This window comes from Ahaetulla prasina, chromosome 6 (genome assembly GCF_028640845.1).
Source record: "Ahaetulla prasina isolate Xishuangbanna chromosome 6, ASM2864084v1, whole genome shotgun sequence".
NCBI classification, from domain to species: Eukaryota; Metazoa; Chordata; class Lepidosauria; order Squamata; family Colubridae; genus Ahaetulla; species Ahaetulla prasina.
In genome coordinates this window covers 77,175,121-77,202,107 of record NC_080544.1, presented here as the reverse complement: position 1 = coordinate 77,202,107, position 26,987 = coordinate 77,175,121, and the positions used below count along the sequence as shown (strand labels likewise).

General features: G+C 38.8%; 1 protein-coding gene across 2 annotated transcripts in view; it reads left to right on the top strand.

Moving 5' to 3' along the window:
• The first annotated feature begins 4,681 nt into the window (after positions 1 to 4,681).
• The window catches only part of IRS1 (insulin receptor substrate 1), a 49,610-nt gene continuing 27,304 nt past the window's right edge, over positions 4,682 to 26,987 (top strand). Inside the window, exons 1-2 of one of the 2 annotated variants that reach the window (XR_009155707.1) lie at positions 4,682 to 9,800; positions 21,840 to 21,907. Coding sequence is in view for 1 of the 2 variants with exons in the window: in XM_058188081.1 (XP_058044064.1) it covers positions 6,226 to 9,786 (3,561 nt within the window). In the remaining variant the exon portion in view is untranslated. The remainder of the gene's footprint in view (positions 9,801 to 21,839; positions 21,908 to 26,987) is intronic. The other variant, XM_058188081.1, reaches the window with a different exon arrangement.

The window sequence follows — 26,987 nt, the reverse complement described above, 5'->3', positions numbered from 1 at the left end:
GATTGGGTTAACTTGAACTATGTCTTTTGTATTACTGAATGGCACAATATTTATTCCTGTAGACATACATAGAACTTTCTCCAAAATAACCAAAGAAGTGAGTTTATCAAGTGGTAATTAGAGCTCAGTATTAAGCATGTCAGTGAACTGATTTCATTCATCAAAAACTACTGAGAGAAGCTATTTGAGAACATGTGCTATGGTTTTTGATAGTTTATCTATATTATATACTTAAATTTAATTTATATTACAAGTTTCACATATAAAGGGGAATGTACAAAATTTTGGAATTCATTTACAGAAAGGAAATGCTTTTTTATATTTTATTATTAAAATACAATAATCTTTTAGTACTTCTTAATTCAGTCTGTTATTTTTTAAAAATACAAGAAAAATAATGTTTCCATAATGTAATTTCACTGAGGAAAAATACAGGTGTTATTACATGTTTCTCAAAGAAAACAACTTTTCACATCATCCTCCTCTCTGTTATCATAGACTCATTATTTTAAATATATATGACTGAATTTTTTTGCTTCTGGATTAATTCCTAACATTTTTCATCCCAGGTTAATGTTTTTTTCAACAATATTAATTATTGTTATTAATGCTAATCTTATGGTAATTACCACACCATTCAATGAAACATGAAACAATTTAGCTTTAAAGAGATTACAACAAACTATGACATGTAAATACTAATGATGAAATTGACAGTAATGGACTACATATAAATATTACATGTTCTTGTTTCAAACCTTTCACAAAGAAGTGAATTATATGTTAATTCTTGCAGATATAATAAACTCTGCTAATTGGTCCTCAGCCCACTTTTTCTAGCCATCAGATCAACTACTGTATTCAGCACTCATGGGAAAGTATCTAATGAAGAGAAGATTTAATTCCTGGAGGATATACTGGTCTGAAAAAAATGTATTAGTAAAGCCTGTTTCTTACGAAACATCTTTGTGAGCATATGTAGCAATGAAAGAAAGAAATTGGTCTTTCACTTTATTATTTTTCTTTTGATATTAGAAGTGAAAGTGAACGTCAAGAGTGAAATTGGAGAAACTGCATACCTAAGCTTACTTACTACTTAAGTTAGCTGAATAACCTACTGAAAAACCTACTGAAATATTCTCTGATTTCAACAAACCAACAATTACAACAACTGTTCTGTGGGAGATATCCCCAAAGTTGTAGTTGCTATTATAGTTGATTTTATTTCTGATGATTAAAACTAAGTGTTGTGTTCTGTTCAAGCATATCTGCAGAAGAACATGGTAAACTCTGGGGCAAAAATCAATTGCTGTCCTGGTAGCAGGTCTCAGCATCCATAGTTTTCCTGAACCTGGTTCCTCCTCAAACCATAGGTCCCAGAGCTCATAGCCAGCCTAGTGGTTGGGTCTTAGCAAAATGTAGCTTAATCTCTCTCTGTGAGATTGTAGAGAGCTGGGTTGCAATCTGCTCCTGAACATTGAAATTTCACCTATCTAAAAATACTGTTTTAACAGACTTGTCCTCTGTACTTATTTGATCCATTGTAACCAGTATTAAAAGTGTCAGTACTAAATAACGTGAGATATCTAGATAGTTCTAAATAGTCTCACTAATAGCAGTAGCATGAACCTGCAACAAGAACTCAATGAAACAGTTAGTGACACAATTCTTGCAAAATGTTATACATCTGGTCACAAAGTCAGACATAACTGAACAACAGGAACACATTGTATTTAAGGTGCTTCCAAACAGTTGGTTCCCAGCAATACCAATGAAAAGACATTGTGAAACATTGTTATTCCTGTAACTGAATGTTTCTGGAAAGAAAAAAATGTGGGAAAAGAGGGGAAATGTTTTTTTAAAAAGTGCAAATGGAAAGTTATCATCTGGACATCTATTTTTTTTAAACAGGTTGATTAAAACTATATCTGGAAATAACTTTTTAATAAGTTTATTAATAAATAAGTTTATTATTTATTTATTTAGAAATAAGCAAGTCTATAGAAGGAAAACAAAGTACTTCATTTATTCATGTGTCATTTGTTACAAATAAAAGAGCCTGTTTTGGTTCACTTTTAGAATGTATGATCCTAAAATGAAGATATTTGCCTTTTTGTTTCTTCTTGAAATTAGTATTTTAACAATCATGATCTATGATTCCCTTTCTGTTTACCTTGTTAGGGACATCTTTTCTGGTCCTGTCTCTTGAAAGAACCAGCTTAATCCTAAACACATGTATTTAGAAATGAGACCTGTGAAATTTATTTCCAGCCAGGAAAGACTTACAGACTTCAATACATTATGAAATCTGTCTTTACTACGGTTTGAAATAAATAAGTAGTAAAAACTAAAATTGATGAAGTCTTGTTAAAAATGCTTTAATTTACAGATGTTGTTGGTGGGTTATTTAAATATCCAGCAAACATTCAAAATAGATTGCTATCTATTGTAAATGTCTGCTAGATAATCTTTTGTTTTAGTCAGTATGAAATTGTATTACTTCCGTTGTTAAAAGGTATTCGTTAACTTGAAAGCTTGTTATTCTCCTGTAGCATGTAATCGATCCTAATAAAATAATTGGACAGTTGTGGATTATGGATTTGTCTTGCCGTTTCTTCATCGCTTGCCCAACTTGTCTTTAAAGGGTACTTATAGTGCTGTATTTTATTTTGTCATGGTAAGTTTGTCCAAGCCCTTTGTGCACCATTCTGTTCCTCGTCAAGATAAAGAGCGGCTTAAAACTGTAATGTATTTGAATTTTAGGAGGGAAATTTGGGCGGGAAAATGCACGTTGCTGATTGGCTGATGCCTCAGCCAAAATACTATTTAAAGAGGGGCTTTTGCCTGTTGGCTTTTGCTGGGATCACAATAAACCAAAGAGCTGTTGTCACTTGTATCGTCTCCTGCCTCTTCATTGCCCGAACTTAACATTGGTGACGAAAGTGGGATATTGAAGGCAGTGAGACTAGGAAAAGAGCTGAAGGAGCAACGTAATTTCAAACCCAGCCAGTATCAAGAGCGGATACATAGCGATGTCTAGCTATACGCCGCCAGCGCCATTCGACCCAGCCAAGGAGAAATGGGGGTCGTACATGGGTCATTTCGAGTGTTTCCTCGAAGCTAACGAACTGCAAGGAGTATCGGATAATCGGAAGCACGCTTACTTCCTGAGCCACTGTGGGCCAGAAGTCTTCGATACCGCCGAATCGCTGTCGGAACCAATGCCGGTACAGTTGGTGCCATGGCAAACGCTACAGATGATGCTACAAGCACACTACGCGCCGGTGCCATCGAAGTTTGTACAACGGTTCGAGTTGAGGCAAAGAGTTCAGCGAGAGGGCAAATCGATAAGCGTGTACATGGCCGCATTAAGGAAAGCCGCAAACCACTGTGAGTATAGAGACTTGGAGGACTCTTTATTAGAACAACTCATTTGTGGGGTCAGGGACATCCGACTATAGAGGTGGCTGCTGTCGAAAAGCAACCTAACCCTGGCGATAGCCCTGGATGAGGCCAGGGCACACGAGATGTCCACTAAAGTGGCGGAAACCTTACAAAAGCCGAACACGCCGAATGCCGTGGCGAAAGCAATGCCAGTCCACAGCGAAGAAATCCAGGCCGAATCGGACGGTGAGGAAGAGGAAGAGGAAGAGATTTTCCACACTGGGAGGCCGGAGAGAGGCAACCGGGAAGAGTGCGTGAGTTGCGGAGGCCAACACCAATGACAGAATTGCAGGTTCAAAGACGTGATTTGTCGGCGGTGTGAAAAGAAAGGATACATAGCTCAGGCCTATTTGAACCAATAGCTAACTCAACCCCAAGGTGATCGGAGGACTTAGCTGAGTCTGACGAAGTCCAGCGACGCCAACTGGCTCCTCCGGAGGACAGCAGGGACGACTCTGCCAATAATCCAGGGCCGGATGGCTCAGAGGAGGAGCTGGGAGGAACAAACAGTCCCTCCGACCAGCTCGACTCACTCCTAGGGAATGAATTGTGCAGGTCAGAAAGAGTTAGGAGACGCCCTGTCTACCTGCGTGACTACGTGGAAAAATAACATACAAATGTTATGCAAAAAACTATGTAAATATGGTAAAAAGTGTTCTGGGAGGGGAGGAGTGTAATGTATTTGAATTTTAGGAGGGAAATTTGGGCGGGAAAATGCACGTTGCTGATTGGCTGATGCCTCAGCCAAAATACTATTTAAAGAGGGGATTTTTGCCTGTTGGCTTTTGCTGGGACCACAATACACCAAAGAGCTGTTGTCACTTGTATTGTCTCCTGCCTCTTCATTGCCCGAACTTAACAAAAACAATGCATATAAGAGATTTGTAAGATTTATTAGTAATGCAAACGGTAAAGAGGCTGAGGCAAGAACGGAAGAAATAGCAGCGCAGAGGCCTCTGTTTCTTCTTAAATCACAGCGACTGCTCGGCAGAGAGCGGTCGAGCAATTCGCAACCCATTCGTTTGTAAATAACACGACTGAATGGCGTCTCCTCCTTCCCTCCCTCCTTTCCCCTCTCTGCTAAAAAAAAATAAAAATACTACACTCCGTGCTTCTCAACCAAGCATGGGTGCTTCCCCTATGCTTTCCCACAGCTTTAGATGGTTTGAAGGACAGGTAGGTACTCCAATCGGAGAACGACCCCCTCGGGGCTTCGAACGGATCGACGCCCAAAGGTAAGCGCCTTCGCTGCGGTGCTGAATGAAAGCCGCGGCAGGCGGGCAGGCGAGGGCGGATTGGAATGCCGCACTACTAAGCTAGGCTGCCGGGAGCCCTGCTCGCGTTTATATTGCCGCCGCCGCCGAGGCTGGAGATGGGGATGGTCCATGCATTGGCGCCGTCACGTGTTTTTCTCCTCGGTGTGAGACGGAGTGTCGGCGGCTGGAGGGGGCTGGCCTCAGAAACGCAGACGCAGCCGATTGTTTTGGTGTCGGGGGCTTTTCAATAAAAGTCCGCGGAGCTGCGAGTCCTGCGGCAGGAGCACAAGCGCCAAGTCCCGAGTCCAGCGATCCGGCGGTGCCCGTTCCTGCCTGGCAGCGCTTTTTTTTTGGGGGGGGGGTGCCTCCTCCGTTGTGGAGCGCACGAGGAGGGGAAGGTGCTAGAGGACGAAGGGACTTCGCCGCCGCCGCCGCTGCCGCTATTGCCTTCCGAGACTTTTCCGACTGGAATGAAGAAAAGGAGGAGGAGGTGGAAGTCGCCCTCGCCGCCGCGAAAATGTGCCTCCGCCTCCTTCGCTCCTCGGGCAGCTTCTCCGCTCTGTCTCCTTTGCGCTCGACCCTGCTGCAGCCGCCTGCGTGTATTTGGTGTGGAAAAGACACTTTTTCTGCCTAACCAGACGGGACTGAATGAGGTCGCTCGCTCTCTTCTCCTACGCGGGCTGGACGAGGAGTAGCGCCTGCAATCGTGACGCTGATTTGGGATATTGATGTGTTTGTTTGCTTGTTGGAGTTCTCCACCCCGCCGCCGTGGTTCCCGCGAAGGATATTTTTATTTGGCATTTTGGGCGAGGAAGAAAACCCGGTGGCTTATGTGGTGGTGTTGACTAGCTGGTTTCTTCTTACTGCCGTTATTATATTACCATTATCGTTGTTGTTATTTCAAAGGGATTGCTGGTGTCCCTCAGACGTCCCACGTTTTCCCCCACTCCCCCTGCAAAACAAGCTCCCTTCTTCTCTGCCCTGCCCCGTGTCTCTCCTGCTGGTGAGTATATTTTAATCGGCTCCTGGAAATCTCTCGGAAGGATAACTTGTGAAAAAGGAAAGGGCTATTTGGGAGAAAAGACGGGGGAACCCCATCCTGCTCCTGGCGCTGGAGGAATTTCCACCCCGCATGGATGAAACGATGCCCGCTTTTCTCTGCTCGTCGGCGGCTTTTCGGACCTGTTTCTCCTGGGGCTACATCGAAACTAGACTTTTGAAAGCTGCGTTTCTCCTGCGGAGGGTGATTTGGGAATAAAAACTGCCACCCAAGCCCCTGTTCCTGGAGCTGGGAGGAGGCTCTGGCCACTGAACAGCTGTTCTCTCCCTGCCACTCTTTCCTCCGCCCCTCTGTTTTTGGAAAGGATTTCCAGAACTATCTTTCTGCGTCGTTTTTATTTTTATTTTGGAGTGAAGGAGGGGATTTGCTGCTGCTGCTGCTGCGTGGATTTCTGTTTTGTTGTTTCTTTCCAAAGCTGCTCTTTGCAGCAGAAACTGCTGTACCTTGTCTTTTTTTTTTCCAAGCATGGCTAGCCCCACAGATAATAATGAGGGCTTCTTCTCTGATGTCAGGAAGGTGGGTTACTTGCGCAAACCCAAGAGCATGCATAAGCGCTTCTTCGTGCTGAGAGCAGCCAGTGAGTTGGGACCCGCCCGGCTGGAGTACTATGAGAACGAAAAGAAATGGAGACACAAATCAGGGGCCCCCAAGCGCTCCATTCCTCTGGAGAGCTGCTTCAACATAAACAAGAGGGCAGATTCCAAAAATAAGCATCTGGTGGCTCTCTACACCAAGGACGAGCACTTTGCCATTGCTGCTGACAATGAGCTTGAGCAAGAAAGCTGGTACCAGGCACTGCTGCAGTTGCACAACCGTGCCAAGAGCCATCACCACCACCATCATCAGCACCATCACCATCACCACCACCGAGATGTCACAGTGGGAGGTGGGACTTTGGGAATGGGAGAGGCAGGGGAGGATAGCTATGGCGATACGGCTCCTGGCCCAGCGTTCAAGGAGGTCTGGCAAGTGATCCTGAAACCAAAGGGCCTGGGGCAAACCAAGAACCTGATTGGAATCTACCGCCTGTGCCTAACCAACAAGACAATCAGTTTTGTTAAACTAAATTCCGATGCGGCAGCTGTTGTGTTACAGCTGCTCAACATCCGGCGGTGTGGCCATTCTGAGAATTTTTTTTTCATTGAGGTGGGGCGCTCTGCTGTCACGGGACCAGGTGAGTTCTGGATGCAGGTAGATGACTCGGTAGTAGCACAGAATATGCATGAGACCATCTTGGAGGCTATGCGGGCAATGAGTGAGGAATTTCGGCCTCGGAGCAAAAGCCAGTCGTCTTCCAATTGCTCCAATCCTATATCTGTGCCTCTCCGTAGCAGGCATCATGTCAACAACCCGCCCCCCAGCCAGGTGGGACTTACTCGTAGGTCCAGGACTGAGAGCATAACTGCCACTTCTCCTGCTAGCAGTGGTGTGGGAGGAGGGATTGGAGGTAGACCCAGCTCTTTCCGTGTCAGAGCCTCTAGCGATGGAGAAGGTACCATGTCCAGACCAGCTTCAGTGGATGGAAGTCCGATGAGTCCGAGTGCCAACCGAACCCACTCACATAGGCATCGTGGCAGTTCCAGGCTTCATCCCCCTCTCAACCACAGTCGCTCCATCCCAATGCCTTCCTCACGTTGTTCCCCTTCAGCCACTAGTCCAGTCAGCCTGTCATCCAGCAGTACCAGTGGCCATGGGTCCACTTCAGACTGTCTTTTCCCACGTCGATCTAGTGCATCAGTCTCTGGCTCTCCCAGTGATGGAGGGTTCATCTCCTCTGACGAATATGAGTCAAGCCCCTGTGACTTTCGCAGCTCATTTCGTAGTGTTACCCCTGATTCCCTGGGACACACCCCTCCTGCCCGGGGAGATGAGGAGCTTAGCAACTATATATGTATGGGAGGGAAGGCTGCCTCATCCTGCTGCAGTATCACAACTCCTAATGGTCATTTTGCCCCCCGCACCTGCCATCTGCAGCAGCAAAGTCGCTACCCTGCTGTCCCATGTTGCCTCCGTCTTGGAAATGAGGATGTAGGTGATTTTGAAAAAGGCTTCAGAAAGCGGACACATTCTGCTGGAACCTCTCCTACCATCTCACATCAGAAGACTCCTTCCCAGTCTTCAGTGACCTCCATTGAAGAGTATACTGAGATGCTTCCCTCATATTCTTGTAGTGGCAACAAGTTTTCTTCTTATCGACATTCTGCCTTTGTGCCAACCCAGTCTTATCCCGAGGAGTGTCTAGAGATGCACCAGGTGGAGGGAAACCACCACCGGACCAACTCTGATGATGGCTACATGCCGATGTTGCCAGGAGTGGCACCTATGCCCAGTGGAGGTAGTACACCCAAAGGTGGAGATTACATGCCCATGAGCCCCAAGAGTGTGTCTGCTCCGCAACAGATCATCAATCCTGGGAGAGGAGGTCGCCACGTGCAGGCCATGGTGGACTCAAATGGCTACATGATGATGTCTCCCAGTGGCAGTTGTTCTCCAGACAGTGGTCCCACTGGCTACAGCAAATTATGGATAAATGGGACTAATAATCATACAAAACTCTCAGTCGAGAGTAATGAGGGCAAGCTGCCAAGTGGAGGCAGTGATTATATCAATATGTCTCCAGCTAGTGGTTCTGCTACCAGCACCCCTCCAGACTGTTACTTTACCAGCCCAGGACCTCCAGGCCCAGAAGAACCACTAGTGCATGGTTCTGCCCAGTCCCAACAAAAACCCATCTATTCCTATTTCTCCTTGCCCCGTTCCTTCAAGCACAACCAACGCAAGACAGGCAAAGAAGAAAATGCCCAGATGCATATGTCCTTCAGCTCTGGCCGCTTGCTTTATGCCGCTGCTGAGGATTCTTCTTCCTCTACTAGTAGTGATAGTCTTGGCTGCCCTGGGGGACAAGAGGGTGGTGGGTATTCTCTTCCCATTAAAACACAGCCATTGCAGCCTGCTGCTTTTACTGTGGACACAGCTGTGCGGACCAAGAATCATCTGGCCAGACCTACTCGTTTATCCTTGGATGGCCCAAAGGCCAGCACCTTGCCTCGCACTCGGGAACAGCTCCCAGAGCCCAAGAGCCCCGGAGAGTATGTGAACATTGAGTTTAAGCAACCAGTCTTCCCCTCACCTTTATCCTACGGAGAGACTGGCTCCTGTTCAGAGGAGTATATGAATATGGATTGGGGAACTGCTTGCCCAGCCAGCTTGGCCTCCATGCAGTCAAGCCGGAATGGGACCACCCACAGTGGCAACCGGGACTATATGAGCATGCAGCTGAGTGGTGGAGCACCGTATGTAGTATGTGCCCACACCCCATCACCTTCTTCCCCTGCCCTCCTGCTGAGTTATTCTGAGAAAAGCCCACCACCCATGCAGCTGCCTTCTCCACCTTCTCAGGCTCAGCCAAGCAAACTGGCTGAGATTTTACCCCATTCCTGCTCCTCATCTATGATTGGGGGCCCAGGTGTGAACAGCGCCTTTACACATGTCAGTCTTGGTCCCAATTGCAGCACCCAGAGTGCCAAAGTGATCCGTGCTGACCCCCAAGGAGGTCGGCGGCGCCATAGTTCTGAGACGTTCGCTTCTTCTGTCACTCCTAGTAGTAGTCTTGGAGCCTCAGCTCTACTCCATGGACCAGGAGGAGGTCCTGATGATCCAAAACATCACAGTTCAGCCTCCTTTGAAAACGTCTGGCTCAAGCCTGCATCTGGGGCACTGGGAGTTGCTTCTTTGGGTCTTGGTGCAACATCACGGAGGGAGCAAGCAGCTAGTGGAACTGGGGGAGGCTTTGAGAATGGGCTCAATTACATTGACCTGGACTTAGTGAAGGATTTTAACCACAGCCAACATCACCATCGCAACCTCCACCCTCAGGAGAGTACTGGTCTGCTAGGAGTCAAGCAACCACCCCAGCAGCATCAGCCACCTAAATCTCCAAAGCAGCCTTGTGGGAGTAACCACTTGAGTGATGAATTAAGTGCATATGCCAGCATTAGCTTCCACAAGCAGGAGGACATCCAGTAGAAATCGGAGACAAGGTGAGCATATCATAAGTTAATCACTAGTTCTTAGCTTTGGGATGGGAAATTTGATGTTCTGTATCATCAACTAGGATGAGTTGAATCATTTGTGTTACACCTTGTGACTGACCATGGCTAGATCATAGTCTGTCAGCACAGATTGCACAATGGGCTGTTTACCCACTTTGCCTTTAGTCTGCACTGTTTGCTGTCTACTATCCTTTTTATTTCATAGCACCTTAATTAATGGGTTGGTAATGAATCAGCATGTGTCACTTGGTTTAAAAGAAGGATGAGGAAAAGTGTTCATTCTAGTTAAAGAAGGTAAGATTAGAAGATAGTCTTCTGCTTACTGTTATGCTACAAGCATAGTTCAAAAAATGTTGTTACTTGTAGAGGGAGAATTTGTTTTTGATTTTAGACTCTGTTAATTACAGGAAAGTGTGTGTGGTCATGAGCACATAACAGCCTAAAACATCTCTTGCTCCACGTTTTGCTGTGCAGTAACCTTTGAAAAACATTTTATCTTGATTTTGGTGCCAGTTGCCCAAAGAACAACTGCAAAACGTTGTGGCCAGTTAAAAGTCCCGATAATTGGACACTGAGTAGATTGTTACATATCTTGGTTTTATAATTTAAAAGTTCCTTTGGAAATAAGGCAGCATATAATGGTGCACCCTGAAGCATAGTCTCTTTTTAAGTCTGTAACATGTCCAGGCTAGATGGTTTTGTTGTTGTTATTTTACTAGTTGTAATGTGGGTGTTTTCTCTATGAAATCTCTTAATCTACTTCTGGCTGGAATTTTGAGAAGTGTCTGTTAGTGCTCTACTGCCCTACTTGTTTAACCTTCAGACAATTGCAGCTGCAAAGAAAGAAGTCCTCTGTGTGTGTGATTGCACTAGCGTGTATGCTGCATATGAAAAAGAGGTGTGGCCTTACATTTAGGAGCTGAGAATGAAAACCTCTGCAGTCTTAATTCTGAATGTGCTAGTGAAAAGTTTTGTGCCCTGGGCAAGTTTCCTTACATACATGTAGTAATACCTCAAAGGATTAATTAGATAATGTTCGAAAAGCATTGTGGACATGAAAGAAATGACGCTGGGCTAACCTGTAAAGTGTGTGTGTGTGTGTGTGTTTGTGTGTGCTTGTCACTGTTAAGAAACTTTGCACCAAGAAAGATTGCAGGACTAGCAATTCCTAAATCATAAGCTAGGTAGAATTTCTATAAACCTGTTGCACTACAAGAAAAACATTAAACGGAGAGGCGGGGTTGTTTGTAGCTCAAGTCTGCAGAGCAAAGCAGAAAACCAAGGTTCCCCCACCCCCTATACTGGACCTTTTTTGAAGTATGTGTTTTATGGGATGTGATTGTAGCAACCACTTTTTAAAAATATTTCTTTTCCTGCATGTTTTCTCAAAAATCACAACTATGATTCTGTTCCAAGCTTTGTTACCATCACAGTTGTCTTGATTGGAACTTACCCCTTTTGCCCTCCCACGTTATCTTTGATCCATAATAATCACTGGTGAGCCATAAAAAATGTTTATACTGGCACAGATGGAAGCGAATTCAGCAGTATGCTTTTTGATCTTAAAATGTCATAACACAATTCTTCTGTGACGTGTTTTAATTGCTTGTTTGCTGGTTCCAAGTATAAACAGTGTTGAGGGATGGCAAGAGTAATGGCTTTTAAAAAAATCCTGGGATAGGTTTCCTGCAGCTGAACTTGGGAGACCTACAGCTGAATACTAAACCCTCTGAATAAACAACATCAACGACAGAACACTTTTCATTGTGAAAAACAAATCAAGCATCTTATTACTGTTTTCAACTAAGTAATTAACTACATATTACCTACCTTATGTGGAATATGAAGAAAGTATGGTTCCTCTTACTGTATGTGCACCAAGCCATTTTTAAAATTTCAGCTTGAAAAGAGCAATGAGCAAAAAATAGATGGCATTAAATAATTTTTTTAAAGAAAAAATAAAAATAATATCAACACAACTTTGACACATATGTTCCAATATCTGAGAAATAATAACCAAATTGCTTAATCCAGCAATTCTGATTAGTTTAACATCTTTTCAGAAATAGTTTAAATTATTTGCCTGCACCATTCTCTATGTTCCAGTGTGCTACAACTGGAAATGTTTCTCCCATTTTGCTTTTGTTCTTAATGAGAGGCAACCAAGTCACAGAACTGCTACAGATATTATAGCATTGACACTGCAGAACTTTATGCAGTTGCTTGTTTTAACTGTTCATTCAGTGTGCCAATATCCAGTTAGTCATGGAATTTGCACTAATCAGCAATCAGAAAGGACTATCTTATATGGGAATAGTATCATTCAGTGTTGTATTAGAGATGTAGTCTGCGTGTGTGCATTGTATTAATTTCAAAACCAACATGATTTTTAGTGCAGTGTTTTAAGATAGTTATTGTAGTAGGATAATGGTCGTATTAGATTACAATTCAAGTGAAAACCACTAATAAAATGATATATTGAACTTTTACTGGGCAGGTCTCTTCCCCCACTCCCCTAATAATGCATTCTAGTTTCCAGCATCTATCTAGAAATAGTTTCATTTTTGTAGCAAATGTTTGCATTATTTGAAGAAAAGGATGGGGAATTTAACTTTGAGAAATCTGATCTCTCTATATTGTTGCAAAGCAATCCATTTGTTTCGTTTTAAAATCAAATTAACAATCCTAATTGTTGAAAATTATCCAGCAGTCATTTCATTCTTCATTCTAGTGCCTCTGTTTCTATATGAGAGAAAGATGCATGTTCAGACCTCATCCCTGATACTGTGTGTTTGTATGTGTGTTTATGTGTGTGTTTGTGCATGTATGTCTGTGTGTACACATATACTTTAATGATCGGGAATCAAGAAATGAACATCTAGCATTTCTACATATTCTTGGATAATTGTCATCCATACATATGGAATACTCACTTTACTAAATGGAGAGAGATATTGACAAAAGGTAATTAATTACATTTTGTTTCATGAATCAGAACAAACCTAAGTCTATACTTTCAGTGCTATAAAACAAGAGAAGTTAACCCATCCATGACAACCTGCTATGCTGACTAGGAACCACTCTATTAGAAAACGAAGTATGCTTATCTATACCATAAAGATAATCTGATTAATATAAAGCAACATGTTATGTCAATTTGAAGGGCAAGTGATCTGTTGAGTATTGCATGTAGAGCAGGATTGTCACATATACATACTGTGAGGCATGTCCATAGCTGCATTCTGGACCAGTTGATGATTCTGAATAATTTTTAAAGGCAGACCCATATAAACTACTTTACAGTAATGGAGCCATGAAGTGATTAGAACATGAGTGAAGGCTCTCTGTCTTAAGGTCTCCCAATCCAAGAGAGGCCAAAAGTAGCTCACCAGATAAAGCTATACAAAGGACTTCTAGACCATAGCTGCCATCTCAGCTGTGAATCTAAGAAGACAATCTGATTGTATACTACTTTTGAAAGGGGAAGTCCAATAGCAAGTTTAAAGATGAAATCTCCTCAGAATATCCTTGGCCACTTAGTTTTCATTGGATTCTGCAGAAGACAGTTTTTCATATCCAGACTTGCATAGCCTCTAGCACTGGGACAGGATTTAATGATTTCGGTTGGTTGACCTGGGTTGAAAGATATAATTGAATATCATCAGCCTAGTGATGATAGTGGATCCCAAACTGGCATATGTCTATGCCAGGGGTCAGCAACCTGCGGCTCTGGAGCCACATGTGGCTCTTTCACCCCTCTGCTGCGGCTTCTTGTCACTCAAAATATGCATCACAACCGCCAATGTGCGACACCCACCGGCATGCAATTTATTGCGCTTTTCAATCCCTAGTAGGCCAACCACGGATAAATCCAAGAAAAGAAAAGTTTCAAAAGAAAACAGAATGTTTAATTCAACTACATATGCTAGTTTTGTGACCACTTAAGAAATAGTGAGGCACAGAGTTTTGTGGCTCTCAGTGTTTTCTTTTCTTTGGGAAACGGGTCCAAATGGCTCTTCGAGTGTTTAAGGTTGCAGACCCCTGGTCTATACTTTCATGTGGATGTTAATAGGAAGAGAGGGTTAGGGTTCTCTGGAACCCCAATAGGAGGTCTCTAATAAGTAACCCTTCCCCAGAACTGCCATTCACTGAATCTTGCTCCAAACAAAGACCTGTTATTACTTTGGCAGAGATTTTTTGTTATATTTTTACAATAATATTTTTAACTTATCGTATTATTGTAGTATATGGTGCTTATTAGTAAAGCAATGACAATTGATAAGTATAACACACAGCTTCTTTTTTTCCTTCTAATTTTTTCTCTTTTTTTCTTTAAAGATTATTTTGTTAATCATACGTTTGTGGAGGATTTTTTTAAAAAAATGTATTTAGGTGCTTTGCCAATTTTGTCCTGTAATGAGTAAATGTATTAAAAAAAGAAAAGAGAATCACTGTAAAATGGTGCCCTAATTTTCAATCCCTGGAGCCAGTCCAGAAAAATAGCATGGTTGGCAGTATTGAAAGCTGCTTCTTCTATAAAGAAGGCAACAGCATAGCATGGACCTAATCATTGGTTGACCTCCCTGGCTATCTTTAAAAACCTGGAGGTACCTGGATCCAACAAATAGGTGGCAAATTTACACTTCCTTTATTGTTGGATTCAACACATCCCAGAAAATAGCACAACATGGGTCCTCAGGAACATCGATCAGACTTGCCAGGTCGCAGTCCAACTTGGAGCAGATCTGAGTAATTTTATCTGTTAGGGGACCACAGCATTGATCATCTAATCTAGACAGTACTCTTACAGTGATTCGCAAAACACATTTGGACATCCAGATAATGGATGGCATTTAAGTAACAAAAGCAAACATATACTTTTATTATCTTGTGTGAACGTGACCCTTTATTTGTTTAAGCCTAGCCTAGTTGGAGAATTATGATAGTTGGTGCAGAACATATATGGAACATCAAGTTGTTTACTGCCTTATATTTCCCTATAACATAATGGCAATACAGCAAAAGGTGATCTGGGTATCAGGTCTTTTTTTTTTTACTTGGAATTGCACACTTTTCCTCTTCAGGCAGCAAACTCTTCTCCTTGGGATAGCTTGACATAAAGTGCTGTGAAATTTTCTGGTTATCATTTTGTATTCTTATATATGAAGATCTGCAGATACATACATACATACATACATACATACATACATACATACATACATACATAGATACTCTCTTTATCTGAAAATTAAGGAAGTTCCTAACAGAAATTTCAGATGTGATGCTTGAAATATATGTGTAAGATATGCTTCCAAATCTCTTTTGTATTAATATTTGTATATAATGACTCTGGAATAATTCTTTTTAAATTAAATCTTAATTATATCTATAAAAAGGCAGTATTTTGTGGCTCTGGAGTACCAGTAAGTTGAGTATCTTTAATTTTTAAATACTGGTGACCTTTTTCCCAACTTAATTTTTTCATCTTAATTTCCCGTGTCTTCTGGACTTCAGATTTTGTTGTTGCTTTTTCTTTACATTGATATTAACATTCTGATTTGTTACTGCATAAAAGAACTAAAATTATTATAAACATTTTCTCCTGCTAATAGCACATTAATCCAGAATGCAAGGTGGATGCGTATAAGAAGTCAGATGTTGGGAGTATAATTTTTTTTAAAAAAAATAGCAACCAAATGTGTGATTTCATAGGTAAGTTGGGTGTGACCATCCAGTTGAAAAAGATTTTAGAATATAGAAATGATGAATGAAACATAGTAACTTTAATATTCTTACTTATAAAATAAACTTTTAAAGAACTTCCACCAGAATAGTAAAGAGAGATTGGTTAGTACCAGTCTTTGTGGTATTACAGGAATTTCATTGTAGGAATATTTATTTATTTATTTATTTATTTATTTATTTATTTATTTATTTATTTATTAGAAGAACATGTGGATGGTGTCCCTTTAACCATTGTCAAGTGGTACACCCAAATTAATTGTGTAATACGTAGGACAATTTTTCATTCTCAGTTATCGCTATTATTATTTTGTTAATAAGACTTAAAAATTACACTGCGTGAGTGATCAAATTGTGTGCATTTGTATATATGTGTTTGCTGAGAGTGAAATACTCACAAATCAGATTCTGATTAGGAGTTTAGTGGCCTAGCAGTTAAGCTGCTGGGCTTATCAACCAGAAAGTTGGTAGTTCAAGATCAAAGCCTTGTGTGATTGGGTGAGCTGCCATTCTTGCCCAGCTCCTGCTAACCTAGCTGTTCAAATGCATGCAAATGCAAGTAGATAAATAGGTACCACTATGGTGGGGAAGGTAACAGCATTCCATATGTCTCGGCATATAGTCATGCTAGCCACATAACCACAGAAATGTTTTCTGACAATGCTGACTAAGAAATGGAGATGAGTACCATCCCCTAGAGTAGGAAATGACAGGACAGGGGAAACCTTTACCTTTACCTTTTAGATTCTGATTAAATTCTTTATTTCTGAACTTCTGATATATTGTAAGCTTCCATTTTTTCTACTATAATATTCACACAAATATAAGAGCTATTAGAATATTTGAAGTTTAGATATGGATCTTGAACCCTATTTCAGATTGAGTCTAGGTATTCAACTAAGATCAAGATCAACACTGCTAAAATTAGAATCCTGTTAGCAGAGATATTTAGGAAATGTTTTATTCAGCAAATTATTATTGTAGTTAAATAGTCAGGTATTTATTTGTAAAGTTTATTGGTCACCCATCCTACCACAGGGTAACTCTATATCACAGATATTGTGATGAATATTATGATCTAAGTAGCTACTGGAAGATGATGATAATCCTTTCAGCTCCAGCTCACCCTCATTCTGCAGGTAAATTTAAGACTGAATTTCTAAGAATAAGGAAGCTTGATGAGAAAACTATGCTTGCTTGCTTTCTGCCTTTACTTATAAACCAGGCAGAAAAAGTGTTTTATTTTAAGCAACATGTTGATAGAGAAAAAGGATAATATAGTTAGGTTTTAATTCCCCTAATGTGCAGTGTATATTTTCATGTTAAAGGTTCCCTGTTGATTGCATTCTATAATAGGTTGATCTCATTTTAGGATGAAAGAAGCAGCTAATTTGCAATTACCAGTATACAAAATTTGTAGAAACTTGTCATGTTATCATTAATTTATATTATGGAATAATATATTATGTATAGAATGGAATATGTTCTGCACCTACAATCAAACGTTTGGATTTCTTCCAGGAAAACAGAATTTGCAACAAAACATTTACATTGGATATCTTGCATTTTAAATACTATAAATATATTTAGTTTATCATTTGTGTTGTCATGTTCAATAACATTTGAGTTTAGGAGAAGAGCAAATTGAGCACGTAAATATAAGGTGGAATATGCTTGTCAGAAATATTTGAGAAACAACATACAGTGACAAGTTATTAAATGTCAGCCACTCAGGATTTTGCTGCTTGAATGGAACACAGTCCATTTGCACTAAGTGTGGAGAATTTTCATGACTTAACTTGTATTATGTGCATTCCTGAACAAACAAATTTAGGATTCTCCAAAGTAAACTTTTAAAAAATGTTTTGTGGCTACAAATGCAAGGAAATTGGCAGTATCTTATCCCTACCTGAATAGAGATACTTTTTACTCATATAGCTAGCTACCATCAGTAGGTTGAGTTGAAATGATTACATTTATGTTTGTTCTTGCCATTTTGTTCCTGGGGCTTATACCAAATTGTGAATGTTTAGGAATGAAAATCAATCTAAACATTTTGAAAGAGAGTAGCCCATGTCCTATGTGGAGATGAATAGTGATACTGTACTCTTGGAAGGATGGAATTCCAAATGTGGAAACCTCTATTACATTAATCTTATTCTTTCTTTATCACAGATAAGATTAACCATTTTTTTTAAAAAAAGTTACTTTTTAACTTCTTGCTAACTTCTTCTATTGCTATCTAGCATTTAGTTTTCTTCATTGTGCTGTTGTATGAAACATAGCATTAACATGGTCCTTGCTTTTTGAAAATGTTTATACATATCCCTAGAGAAAGATAATCAATGTGAACTGATCCTGTACTGAATACAATATTTCTTTTACATACAGCAGTCAGGGTACAGACTGCGTATATGCACACTCTTTTTTTTTTTTTAAAGCAAATGATTTACTAGTTGCCTAATTGTTTGGAAATATAACTTTTAAAAAATAATCAACATTCAGAGCCAGAATGCTCCAAGGATATTATTTGGGATTAGATCAGAAACAATATGCATATGTACTATAATTTCTTGAAATTCAAAAATAGATTCTAGTAACAACTTTTATTTTTGTAAAATAAAACAGAGAATTCTGAGATATCTTGCCTTTTTAATGGTACAATCTTTCTTAAATTTTATTTTTTGCATCATTTATTGTACCTGATAAAATGATTGACAAGACAACAGAAAGAGAGGTAAAAGCTATGCTGCCAATCTTACAAATAAATTACTTTTGATCAGATAGAAACTCAGTTGTGGTATTTACACTAAAGTTTTGACTAAACAAATACTTCAATGTAGAGTCATAAACATTTCCATTTGTTGTACTTTTGGGAAGAGATTTGCATGTATATCAGTTTGGTCTCTTCACATTTGGAAAATGTTTTGGACAATGAGAGTACCTCTATTCTTGTTAAAAATAGTTCACATTTTTTTCAGGCTTCCACATAAGGCTGAAAAAATGATACTGTTTTAACGAATGCATTCATTTCTTATGGGTCAACTCTTTTGCACACAAAAGGTTGTTTTAATAATAGTAGACAGAGTAGAGATGCTGTGTTTATATGAGGTCTGAAGCATTTTTTCACAATTGTTTTCAAAGCATGCAGAGTCCTAATATCCAGATAGATTGAAAAAGAAAAGCTAGTACTTTTACGTTGTAATATATTGTGGATGATAAATGAGTGAAAGATTAAATGTTGCAGTTATAAATTAATATGATTGTTTTAATAATGTTAGCTGTTTAAACATCCATAAATAAGTGTTACAAACATTTCTTTTGTCCCACTTGTGTCTTGCATGTTTCTACAAGGGAAAAGATGTGCAGGCATGTGTCTGGGGTATATGGTTTTTTAGGCTTTTGAACTAGTAAGGAATGTTTCCCAAGATGGAAGAATGAATGGTTGGATGGTGCATTTTGCCTAAGGGTTTAAAACTCAAAGGGAAATGTTATCGTGTATTCAAGTCCTGTTTCACAAACCTCTTTGAACAAGATCCTGCATAAAGTCTTTGTTATTATCAAACTCTTTTTAATAACAAAAACGGATCTTTCCAAAGCATGTTCACTGATGGATGATGTTGCGAAAGTGAAGGATGTGTGCAAATTATAAATGTAATCTTTTAAAAATTTAATTACATGAGAAAATTAAGTTCACATAATCACAACAGCACAAATCAATTTGTTACTAATATCACTATGGATACACCATCACTTTTCCCCCAATAAGTTAAGGATATCAGAATTGAATATGAACCGATTTTATGCTTGATAATGAATTATTGTTAATGATCTGTATTATTAATGAGTGGGCAAAAAGTAGCATGTATTTTGGGGGATGTAATTACTGAAATATCAAGTGTAAAATATGAATGGAATGAGCAATGTACATATTAGTGACAGAATATTCTAAGTAATAATTATGGCATAATTACATTCTGATTATATATAACTAACTAATCCTAACCCTATCTGAATTTGGCTTGATACAGGAAGAATATTTTATCTAATGTTTGATTCCTTGCTTTCTCATGTCATCTTCCAAATTCTATGGCATTGTTATTTATTATTTATTAAATAATATTTATGAAATGCATACCCTGTTTCCCCAAAAATAAGACATACCCTGATAATAAGCCCAATTGGGCTTTTGAGCGCATGTGCTAAAATAAGCCCCCCCCCAAATAAGCCCTCCCCGAAAATATTTAATATGTGCAGCAGGTCCCTGCCATTTTCTCTGGTTAGGGTTAGGGAGACAACTGAAAATCAGGTATGGCAAAAGGAGCCCCATCTTGCTCCGCGTGCCCCAAAATAATAAGACCTCCCCAAAAATAAGGCCAAGCGCTTATTTTGGCATCCCCCAAAATATAAGAGGGGGTCTTATTTTCAGAGAAACACAGTAGATATTACATTCCTATAGGAACTCAAGATACAAAATAGTTCTTTTTTCATTCCCCCCCCCCAACAATCACTGGGTGAAACAGATTTGGCTGAGAAAAACTGACTAGTCCAAATTCACTTAGCAAGGTGAAGTGGGACTAGGTCCTACTTGATCACTTTTAATCACTTCTTGTTTTTAAGGTTTATGGATACAGAATTCTTTCATAAATTTTATATAAACTGCCTTCATCTTAGGATATTATGGCAAATCTAAAAATGGATTTCTAACATTGTTTCACAATGTTAATACTAGTATTCATTCCAGTTAAATATGAATTAGCTAATCAGTATTGGTTGGTTGGTTGGTTGGCTGAGTTTATAACCCTTTTTTTCTCATTAACTGAAAGTACCGTATTTTTTGAATTGTAAGACGCACCAGTGTATAAGAAGCACAAAGATTTCAAAGAGGTAAGCAATTAAAAAAAGTTTTTGCCCTCCCCAACCCCAGGAGCACTCTGCAGACCTCCCAAAGTCCCTGCGCACCCTGTTTTTGCAAAAAAGGGATGCGCGGGGTGGGGCTTCGGGAGGCCAAAAATGCCTGTATTCCTTGTATAAGACGCACCAACGTTTCCACCCTGTTGTAGGGGGGGGGGAAAGTGCATCTTATACTCCGAAAAATATGGTATATTACCAGCACACATTTCTCTAAATATATGTAGATCAACTCTTATGTGATAGACTGGACTGAGAGATACATATAGGTTGAGAGTTTCCATTGAGTTTTCATAATGGAGGATGAACTTGAATCCTGACCTTCAAGGCCCATTCTAGCTCTTTATCTTCAGATGTTGGTAGGACCCTGTTTTGCTTGCTTGTTGAGGTAATTTACCAAATTTTATTTTTGAGTCTGGGGAGATAATGTGATATCAGTGGCATTTTACTTTTTATGTGTTTAAATTGTTTTTGCATTTAAATTGTTAAAACAGAATGGGGTAGTTTATCAGATACTAATGAAGAACTTGCATGTCCCAACTCTCTTAGGCTTATGTCTGTTTGCATATGTATATGTGTTTTATGCCTTGTCAAAGTCTTATCTTTAAATGGATGACAGGCTTTTAGTAAGATTTTGACTGAGTATAAACTGAATATTTCAGTTGCAGTTAGATAAACAGAATTGATACCTCAGTGTGATCTAATAACTTTTTCATGACTCTAGCAAGTGTCACTGTGGCAGGGAGAGGATAGTTCATATCACTGCTGTGTTAATTAGAGATGTCATGATATCATTGCCATTTCCACTACTCTGGAAAAAAAAAAACTCTTGAAGGGACGGTTGAATTTCTGTCAGCTGTTGTTTCTAGATAGTTCTGTACTCAGTTTCTGATTCGCTCTGAAAATAAAGGCTTACTAAGACTGTGGTTTATTATTATGGAGCAAACAGGGCACAGGAATTAGTTAAAACTGGTTAATACGTTGTGGCAAAGCAAATTATGATTTATGTTTTATTTAATATGATGTGTAAAGTCATCCACTGAAATTTGGAAATCATGTTTTCTTTCTTGGGTTAAAATTACAGATCATGTTAATGTAACAATATACACACCACATTGTTGCATATTGTTGCATTAAAAAAAAGAAAGGAAAGAAAAAGAAAGGGAAATATTAAAAACTTCTTAGTCATGTCACCTCTATATCAAATATTAAACAATATGTGAAAATTTCCAACATAAAAAATAATTATTGTAAATTATAATAAAATCTATGCCAAAAAGAAACATGTTACACCGTTTCTGATTAATGGAAAAAAATCACACCTAGTAGAATAAAAAAAATTGACTGACTAATTATATTCATTTTTGTTTTCAGATTCCATTTTAGCATGAGATTTTAACTACTTAGCAACATGATAATTCAGTGATAGTGCTGTATAACAGGTGATAAAACAAGCAAGTATGCAAAATATTTCAACCATCACAAAATTATAGATGAAGAACATATGCTAATAACAAACCATGAAAATATTTCTCAGTTTATTAATGTCATATATTTTCCTTCCATTCTATAAACAATAAACAGTTCATAGATACAATTGAGCTCTTACAAATAGGCTGCTTTCATTCAGGTAGCACAGACATTTTAATGGAAAATTGCTAAATTTTGTGTACAAGAAAGAACTTGAATAGTACAAGAAATATTGTTAGTGAAGATAGGTTTTATATCATTAAAAATGATTGAGGCATTAAGAAATGTCCACACTGCAATATATTTTAAAGAACTAGTACTAAAAGTGCTACAAGCTGTGAATAGAAGTGTTATATAGTTAGTTATAGGCAAAATGAAAAAAAGATATTTAGAAAAAAAAAGTAAAAAGAAACTCTTAATTGCTCATAATGGACTTTAAACCAAAGAATTAAGTAATTCTCAGGGATATTTTTTTAAAAAATTAATAGTCGAAGTTTCAGATTATACTCTTAATAATCATTTTGTTTCAAATTTTGTGAAGAAAGCAGAACTAATATTTCTTCAAGGTGCAGTATAGAAAGAATTCTATTCCCATAATAGTGTGTGTGTGTGCGTGTGTAATTTTTAAGGCATTTCAGGAGGCTGAAGAAATACCTAGCTGAACAATGTGAACAATTAAACTGAAGGAAATATTTCAAACCTAACTCTTTTTCATAGTATTTCAATATTATCAACATCTATTTGGACAAGCATATCTAAATCCTGAACAAAATGCTGTTGCAGTGGTATGGGCCTTCTAATATTAGTCCTCAGTTATGTCTGCCACTATTTTTAATGGCCGGAAGGAAAATATTTGAATGGTACTAATGTCTTAAACAAAGTCACTCCTGTGAATTGGTGGAAATCGTTAACCAGCTACCTTTATCCAAAGGTCCTTCAGGTTTTGAATGAAAGTTCATAGCCAGCAGTTTACTTCGCAGGTATAGAAACATATTCTCAGTTTGGATAGTTATTCATTTAAAGCTGAAAAGTTTCAGCCAAAGCAGGACTCACTGATATTGTCAGAGTTTGGAAGCTAAGCAGGGCTGGGCCTGGTTACTACTTGGGTAGGATAAGTAACCACCTTAGAATACCAGGACTATAGGATACATCAAGATGAAAAATAATCCTACAATAAGCAGTGGTAAACCATATTCTTTTCAATAAAGCTACATTGAAGTGGGTATAAAGAGACAAGCTTGGAGACTTTATTTTTAAAGCTCTACAGATAATTGGGAATAAAAAAAAGCAAATACACATTTTTTTCTGAAAAAAATTTAAAGCTATTAAATTGAAGTAAGACCTGATTATAAAAGAGTTAAAGATGGTTCTTCAAATGTGAACTTCAAAATTTCCAATTTATTTATTTATTTATTTTAAAAAAAGAAAATTGAAGAGGAACTATGATATTGTGATACAAGACAGTCCAGCAATCACAGATTATGGAATGCTCAAATATAATTTCATATAATATGGTTCTATTTTTGCCATTAATGTCTTCTTTGTTCATATACTTAGATGCAAGAATAAAAATTACATACTGTCTTTCAGGGTAGATAAAAATCCCAAAAATTGAATTTTTGGGATTTAAATTGGATTTTTTACAATCAAATTTATTTTAATAAAATGTTTTTAAAGAAAACTAAAGATAGTTTTCTATTTAAGATACATTAATAATTTAGTTTATTCAGCATGAAATGGAGCTTAGTTATGTAGCAGGAGGCTGTATATTCTGCAATATTGGGACTGTAGGTAAGTCAACCGCAGGTCAGAGGAGGAGCCGCTGCAGGACAAAGATGACAGTTTCTCTTTAAAAATTATGATTTAAATCGAGTTGATTTAAATCAAGCCTTTTTACTAGTGATTTAAATCATGATTTAAATCAACTTGATTTAAAGCAAATCCACCCTGCTGTCTTCAGTGTAAATGTGACTATTTTATTAACAAAATTGTTGAAACAAAATTGGAAGTTAATTGCAAGTTTGATTTTATCAGAGAATTCTATGGGTAACTTTGCATTCCCCCCCCCTCCCCTTGTATGATTGCACTGTATGTGGTAGTTTTCCTCTACCTGAGGTGACTCTGGCTGTATCAACTATTTTGGCACCTTCTAATCTTTCTGTGTCACTCAATGACAGGATTCCCTTAAGTTCATTCTGCTTTAGCAAGTGAAGGTCACATAGCACACTCTTCCTTTCATTTGCCATCTGGCAGTTTATTATTAGCAGTGCTGTAGAAAACAGAAATTAGAAACACAGAACCAAAACAGCCTCTGCCTGTTGTTTGCTGTACCAAATGGAACCATTTCTATGACTTTTTACCCTGATGAAAAAAGTGGGGAAGTAAATCTAACATCTTACAAAGTTCTGCTTGTATAATTCCCAGAGTATATATACCAAGTGTATCTCGGAACACAAGCATATGTTTGTTCCCTTGATAAAACCTGTGTTAATAGATCCGGTACCACTGAGGAATTTCATCTCCTAAACATTTACACTATTTCGTCTTCATCATAGGCAAGAATAAAATAACCTGGTGTTTTTCTTGAGACATTTTGTTCCATACAGTAGGAATTATAGACCTTGATGTTAGTCAAAAAGACACTTGGTATTATTGAACTGTATCTGCAGTGGAGCAGTTTATGATATTCTACTGAGCTGCTTATTTGAAAAGTATAAGTAACTATTAAAATATGGCCAGAGCATTTACCGTATTTGAATTTAAATGTGCACCCTGATTCAGTTTTCCTTTCTGATCTAGCAGTCTTTGTGTTCCCTTTCTTCCTATTGATTTTTAATTTGCTAGGTCTAGTTTCCCAAGGCTTTTGTTTCTTCAAGTTTCTATTTCTTTCATAGCATTCTGTGACCCTTCTGCTACTTTGCTTCACCTCTTAACTCTCCTTTTCCCTCAAGTCCTGTTCAGTCATTGCTCTAGCTCTGTAGTACTGTCACAAGGAATTATGGAGGTTCTGTGAGAAGAGGGATGACATTTCCTGTTGATCTCACAAAGGCATTGTAGGATGTTTCAGCTTTCTAACCCTGCAATTTTAATCCATTTGAAACCCATATTATTTTGCTTTTCTTTTCAATGTTCTGTTGCATTCTCCATCATTCCATTAAACAATGTAATATGAAAAAGGGTACAAATATATGTATTTGCATATTACATGTACCATGTTTCCCCGAAAATAAGACCTCCCCAGATAATAAGCCCAATCGGGCTTTTGAGTGCATGTGCTAAAATAAGCCCTCCTCAAAAATATTTAACCGCATGTGCAACCAGTCCCTGCCATTTCCTCTGGTTAGGATTAGGGAGACAGAACTGGAAGTCAGATAAAATGGTAAGAGGAGCCCTGTGTTGCTCCATTGCCCCAAAATAATCAGACTTCTCCAAAAATAAGGCCAAGTGCTTATTTTGGGGTTCAAAAAATATAAGACAGGGTCTTATTTCTGGGGAAACATGTTTTATATATATATTTTATACTGGAGTATAATTGAAACAAAGGAGGAGCAACTTTTTCAGATTTTCACAGTTTAACTGTGTATTTCAAGTCTGTTTATGTTTATTCTTTTTCTGATGTGAATGTACTCATCAGAGCCTCTTATATGTCTGAATGTCTATTTAACTGTTTATAGTTCACTTTGCTGAGAAATGCTTGACAGTTTTCTTCCTGAAACTTCTGAACTCATTCAATTAACTTTGTGCATCCTCTACAGCAGCATCCCACAACCTTTTGTTTTACCAGGGACCGGTTTCTGAGAAAACAATTTTTCCATGGACCAGATATTCTGGAATGGTTCCCCTAGAGAGATTCAACAGAGCCCTTCCCTTCTATTTTTAAGGAAATTACAGAAAACAGAATGATTGTGGAGGGCATTCCTTTCATTTAAGCATTGCCTTAAGCACCTTGTATATGGGACTTTTCATTTTTTTCAGTTGTCATGGAAAGAATGTTATTAGTGTTTAATAGAGAAGTCCTCTGCTCACGTGAGCACTCAAGTACTCCTAGAACACATTTTTGAAGTATGTATTGTTTAATATTCATGTTCAAAGCAACCTAAGTATGTTTTCCATTCAGATTTCCTATCTATTCTCCCCCTACTTTAAGGCATTCAATTTCAAGCCAAATATCTGAATGTGGCTCTAGAAAACTATCTTCTTTGAGATTCTGCTGTTTTCCTTGAGGGATAGGCAGAATCAGTATGTGAATATTTCATGCAATATGAGAAGACTTCAAGTGCGCAGGCTGCATTGGTTGCCGGTGGTCTTCCGGGTGAGATTCAAAGTTTTGGTCATCACCTTTAAAGTGCTCCATGGCATGGGACCGGGATATTTACGGGACCACCTGCTGCCACCAGTAGCCTCCCTCGACCTGTGCACTCTCACAGGGAAGGCCTCCTTAGGGTACAGTCGGCCAAACAATTTCGGCTGGTGGCCCCCAGGGGAAGAGCGTTCTCTCGGGGCTCCTGCCCTGTGGAATGAACTACCCATGGGGCTACGCTTACTCCCTGATCTCCGGACCTTTAAGCGCAAGCTTAAGACTTTTTTCTTTCATCAAGCAGGGCTGGCCTAATGATAAATTTTAATTGAGGGTTTTTAGTGGGGTTTTAGCGGGGCTATTTTATTTTATAATTGTATCTACTTATTTTAAATATTCAGCTCATAGAATCAGATTTTTAAATATATATTGTATTTTAATGTTTTTTGTACATTTGTTTTATCTATTCTGTACACCGCCCTGAGTCTTCGGAGAAGGGCGGTATAAAAATTTGAACAATAAATAAGTCTTCTGCTTATGTCAAAGAATTATAGAAAGAGGGTCTTTATATTGTGTTGGACTTTGGGGTGGTCTTTTGCTCTTTTTGGCAGTCCAAAGCTCATATTAGAGCACCCTTTGATTTGAGATTCTGGCTAAATTTTCTGATCTTCTGATTAGACCCAAACTCACTATGTTCTAAAAGATCTAGCTATGCTATTAATCCTGATATAAAATAACTCATTATACTGAATTAT